This window comes from Capra hircus, chromosome 25 (genome assembly GCF_001704415.2).
Source record: "Capra hircus breed San Clemente chromosome 25, ASM170441v1, whole genome shotgun sequence".
Classification (NCBI taxonomy): Eukaryota; Metazoa; Chordata; class Mammalia; order Artiodactyla; family Bovidae; genus Capra; species Capra hircus.
The window spans coordinates 2,418,491-2,424,140 of NC_030832.1; the positions used below are offsets into that span (position 1 = coordinate 2,418,491).

The 5,650-nt window shown below is 57.9% G+C and overlaps 1 protein-coding gene across 1 annotated transcript; it reads right to left on the minus strand.

Moving 5' to 3' along the window:
- On the minus strand, positions 1,245–5,207 carry ZSCAN10 (zinc finger and SCAN domain containing 10). The gene is made up of 5 exons (XM_018040195.1): positions 4,809–5,207; positions 4,227–4,494; positions 3,951–4,015; positions 3,718–3,775; positions 1,245–2,815 (listed from the first exon to the last, which is right to left on the minus strand). Exons 1-5 carry the CDS (start codon positions 5,205–5,207, stop codon positions 1,245–1,247), a joined length of 2,361 nt encoding a protein of 786 aa, XP_017895684.1.

Consider the following 5,650-nt stretch of genomic DNA (forward strand, 5'->3'; position numbering starts at 1 on the left):
TGAAAACCACAGGCTAATGGTATTGTGCTCTGGAGCTGGAGTGGACTGCTTTTCTCTCCTGTATTGTTACCAGAAGTCATGTGATTTAAAATCTGTGCACCAGAGGAAGAGGCCAACCAAGTGGGCCTGATGGGCAGGAAGAAGGTGGAGCAAACCTAGAAAGCAGCTTCGGACTTTTAAGAGGATTATGGGTGGTTGTGCTGTGTTTAGTCACTTAGTCATGTCTGACTCTTTGAGACCCCATGGACTGGAGCCCACCAGGCCCCTCTGTCCATGGGGATTCTCCAGGCAAGAATAAGGCAAGGATAATGGAGTGGGTTGCCACGTTCACCTCCAGGGGGTCAGACCCAGGTCTCCTGCATTGCAGGTGGATTCTTTACAGACGGCACCACCAGGGAAGCCCAGGGACGCCCAGGTGGAGTGGGCAGCCTATCCCTTCTCCAGGGGGTCTTCCCGACCCAGGAATCCAACCCGGGTCTCCTGCACTGCAGGCAGGTTCTTTACCAGCTGAGCTACCAGGGAAGCCCCTATGCGTGGTTAGGTCAACCCAATTTACCTGCAGGCAGGTTTAGTTTTTCAGTTTGAATCAATCACCCACTAACTGCTAGCATTTTGTTTGAATTAGTTACCAACCTTCCACAAGAACAGGTTTCCCATATTAATCTAACACCTGGGATTTTAAGTTTTATTCAATTTTAATTAAACAGCCAAATACGCTGGAGTTCAGTACAAATTGTACTGAACACGGGGGTTAGTGGTGGACTCCAGAGGAGAAATCACTCCAGGGTGAGACTGGTTGGCCTTGCCCACAGTTGGCTCTAACAGCTGTCTTCTCCCCCGACAATGCACACACACACACACACCCTGACAGACATACACACACTCACAGTGAGCCTTTTCCGGGGGGAGGAGCTCTCCCTGGATCTGCTCCCACCCAGCCTGCTCTTGAAGCGGTGGGGGAAGCAGAGGGCATCACCACAGACCCAGTGGAGAGGGTAACAGGTGGCACTGAAAAACAAACCATAAAGAGGGGCCATGTTCAGAAGGCTGTTTTACTTTGGGTATTTTAAAATACATTCCTGAGGTCTGGACGAGATGCTCCTGTGCAAGGGAAGAATTACCACGCGGGGTCAGTGGAGCCAGAGGGAGGTGACTGGGGGTGGGTGGGAGCAGGGCGCATGCGCGGCAGCCTGGGAGAAGCCCAGGGGAATGCGCCGCGATCCACCCCGCCGAAGCGGGAGCGGCTAGTACAGAGTCTCTCGAGCGTGGGTTCTCAGGTGGCGCAGCAGGTGGGAGTTGCGGCTGAAGCTGCGGCCACACTGTGCGCACGAGTACGGCCGGGCCCCGGTGTGCACCAGCATGTGCCGCAGCAGGTTGCAGCTGCGGCTGAAGACCTTGCCACACTCCGGGCACTCCTGCGGGGGCTCAGCCGGCCCAGATGCGGCCTCGTCCCCCGCCCCGGCGTGGGTGGCCAGATGCCGCTGCAGGTGGGCGTTGCGCCGGAAGCTCCGGCCACATTGCTTGCAGCTGTAGGGCCGCTCGCCCGTGTGGCTGCGGCGGTGGCGGGCCAGGTTGGAGCTGTTCCGGAAGCGGTGACCGCAGGTGTCACAGACGTGGGGTTTCTCCCCGGTGTGGATGCGCTGGTGGCGCGCCAGGTGGGCGCTCTGGCTGAAACCCTCGCCGCACTCGCTGCAGCGGCAGGGCTTCTCGCCTGTGTGGCTGCGCTGGTGGCGGGCGAGGTCCTGGGTCTGGCTGAAGCTCTTGCCACACTGGGTACAGTGGTGGGGCCTCGGGCCGCCGTGGGTCAGGAGGTGGCGGGCGAGCCCGGCCCGCCGCATGAAGCGCTTTCCGCAGTGCGGGCATCCGTAGGGCTTCTCGCCCGTGTGCACCCGCTGGTGACAGACCAGCTGGGAGCTCTGACTGAAGCTGCGGCCGCACACCTGGCAGGAGAAGGGCCGCTCGCCCGTGTGCACGCGCCAGTGGGCCCCCAGGTGCTCGCTGCGCCGGAACGCCTTGCCACACTCGCCGCACACATAGGGCCGGCGCTCGGGCCCGGGGCGCAGGCTGCTCGAGCACTCGGAGCACTGGTGGCCCTTGTCCTTGGCGTGGATCCGCAGGTGGCGCTTGAGGCTGGAGCGGCGCTGGAAGGTCTGGCCGCAGTGGGAGCACAGGACGACGGTCAGCTCGGGGGGTGCCGGGGGCTTGGTCTCCGGGGCGCCGCCAGGGGGCTTCTGGTCCTGGGCGTGCGCCAGCAGGTGCTGCGTGAGGCGCGCCCGGCGCTGGAAGCCCTGGCCACACTCGGCGCACAGGAAGGCGGGCTCGGAGGAGTGCGTCTGCAGGTGTTTGTTCAGGTGCGAGCTCTGGCGGAAGCGGTGGCCGCACAGGTGGCAGGTGTGCGGCCGCTCGTCTGTGTGCGTGCGCATGTGCAGCTTGAGGATAGAGCTGCGGCCGAAGCCCTTCCCGCAGCACAGGCACAAGAAGGACCGCGCGCCTGGGTGCGAGCGCAGCTGGTGCGCCTCCAGGCGGGCCAACTGCGGGAAGCTGACGCCGCAGTCTGTGCAGATGAACTTGAGTTCCGAGTCCGACTTGGGGGCGCCCTCGGCTGCTTTGACCTTGAGAACTTCACTCCTGCCGGGAGGGGACATTTCTCCTCCGGGGCCGCTCGTCTCAGGGCCTGATCCTAGCGACTGGGCGTGGGGCTCTTCTGCCACCCTGGGGCTCTCTGCCTGAGAGTTTGCTGAGGCAGCCAAGGGCCAGGACACCCCTTTCGGCTCTTCTGCCTTAAAAGCCTCTTCTAGGGTTCTGCCTCCAGTTCCTAAAAAAGAAGCAGAAAACAGGACAGGTCGGGTTTTTTCAGAGGGCCTTCTGGGAATCGCTAGAACCTCAGTGGAAAGAAACCCAGAATTCTGCAAAGTTTGTAGGTGGGTAGAGGGTGGGGTAAAACCCAAATAACATAAGGTTTACCTCCCTGACCCAGGCCCCCTGTATTGGGACTGCATTGGTTGGCAGTAGACCACCAGAGAAGTCCCTTATTTTATTTAATTTTAGCTGTTGTAATTAATTTTATTGAAGTATATTTGATTTACAATGTTGTGTTACTTTCTGTTGTACAGCAAACTCATGCAATTATATATACATATAATTTTCTCTTATGTTTTATTACAGGAGATTGAGTAGGACATTGTTGTTTTTCCATTCTATTAATACATGTAGTAATTTGTATCTGCTAATCCCAAACTTCCAATCTACTCCGCCCTCCCCCTTGGCAACCACGAGTGTTCTGTGTATTTCATAGATCAGTTGATATGTGTCATATTTTAGACTCCACATATAAGTAATACCATATAGTATTTGCCATGATCACCTTTTTTTTTTTCTTGGCCCTGTCAAATAGCTTGGAGAATCTTAGTTCCTTGACCAGGAATTGAAGCAGGGCCCATGGCAGTGAAAGCCTGGAGTCCAAACCACTGGACCACCAGGGAATTCCCGACCACTTATTTTAAAAGCTCAGAGTTGGGGGTAGAGGTTGATGATTAGATGCAAAGAGCCTTAAAATTATATCTATATAGATACGGAATAACAATATAGATCTATATAAATATATATCACCTCATCAAAATAGCTCATTTTTAGCCAAAGAGGCCAAAAAGTCAGGGGCCACCTTGGACATACAAAAAAGCCTTCAGTGGTCATAAACCCGGGAAAAAGCTGTCTCACCCAGAGGATGCACAGGCCAAGCCTTCTTTGCTGGGACGTCTTCAAAGGTCAGGGACTCCTGTAACAAAGGGAAGGCAGAGATTGTCAGTGAGTGAGGAACGGGGCTCGGGGACCTAAGAGAGAGGAAGAACTCTCCAGGTTTAAATTAAGACAGGGGTTTGCTGAAAGCACAGGGTCGGAGAACGTTGCAGAGCAGGAGATAGGCCCCGAGTGAGGGTACCCGCCCAGCTCACCAGCACCGCTGCCAGCTCCTGATCTCCCGAGCTCTCCTCCGGCCACAGCTCGGGGCCCTGGAGGGCTGACGGCGCTGGGGGAGAGACAGCTGTGAGGAGGCAGCCCTACTGCTGTGCGGCCTCGGGGTTGTGCAGCCATGGCCAGGGCCCTGGGGCTCTCTGCCATTCCCGCCAGCTTGGGAGGCCGCCCCCTTTCCCTCCCTGCCCCCACACACCTGGCCCCCCAGCTCCCCTCAAACCCCAGGCCTCCATCTCCCTAGGGCCCCGGCGCCTCACCGCTCTCTTGCGGGGCCTGCAAAGTCCTCTTGGGACCTGGGCTCAGTGGCTGCCTTGAACTCAGGGGACGTCTCCAGTCCCCGATCTCAGCAGGCTTGGAGGACCCCGACTGGGATGGCGGGAGCGCCTGCGATGGCTCCAGGGCTGGAGGCCCTTCTGAGGGCGCTTCCTTCTTGGGACTGTGGCTGGAGACTTGGAAAGAGCCCCCCTGTTCCTCCAAGGTGACGTCTGCACGGGGACAATTCTTGCCAGCATTAAAACTGAAATCCTGTTCAGAACACACCCATGTCAGGGGACAGACAGGACAGTAATCCACGTCCTACTAGCTCCAAAGGACAGTGGCACGGTGGAAAGGTGAAGCTCAGACAGGGAGGGAGGGAGTTAGGAGGACAAGAAGGAACTGGCAGAGGAAGACAAGTGGGACCTTAGTGCCCCAACCAGGGATCGAACCCCCTGCTGTGGAAGCACAGAGTCTTAACCACTGGACCACCAGCAAAGTCTCAGCTCAGTGATTTCTTAACAGGGTGATAAAGTCCCTGCCTTTTCCCCCTGCTGTCCAGCCCACCGGGCGGCCCCTCTTACCAGCGGCCCCACGTTGCTAGACTCCCTCTGGACACCCTCTAGGAGCAGTACCACCTCTTCGCCATCCCTGAGCTGCTGGCCCTGCAGCCGGGCCAGGAGGTGTGGGGGCAGCACACTCAGGAACTGCTCGAGCACCAGCAGCTCCAGGATCTGTTTCTTGGTGTGCAGAGCCGGTCGCAGCCAGTGGTTACAGAGCTCCCGGAGCCGGCTCAGGGATGCCCTCGGCCCCATGTCCTCCTGGTACTGGAAGCACCTGAAGAGCTGGTGAGCCACCTCGGGCCGGGGCCTGGCCTCTGGCCGCCCAGGGTCCTCCTGGCTGGCAGCCTCCTCCTCTTCCTCCAGCTTGACTGCTCCGAGCTGCTCCGGCTCCCCCGCAGCTTGGCCGGGTTCTGCAAGCATCCTTCACTTTGGGGACGCCTCACTGCGGCTGCTCTCGTGTTCAAGTCTCTCCCTCCTGGCTCCCACACCCCGGGGTGTTAAGGGGTGCCTGCAGGTGTGCTCTCCAGAGGAATCTCTCCTCGAATGGGTCACAGGTAGCGGCTCAGCCTGACCAAACAAGGCAGAGAAATCGAATTGCTCAGTATTATCCATTCCTTCCTGCAGCACTTAGAACTTCACCTCGGTTTGCCCCAGGGACCAAAGTTGGCAGCCCCGAAAGAGGACAGTCTGGCTGTCCCTGCCTGTTGATATGGTACCACGGGGAGTACCTGGCACCACTGAAGGGGGAATCCTTGCCAAAAATGTTCCGTCGCAATCCAATCCAGCCTTTAGACCCAACTTCCAGTTAAAGGGCATTGGAGGGAATAAGAACAAGTTGGTGGAGAGGCTAAAAGTGATAGTGT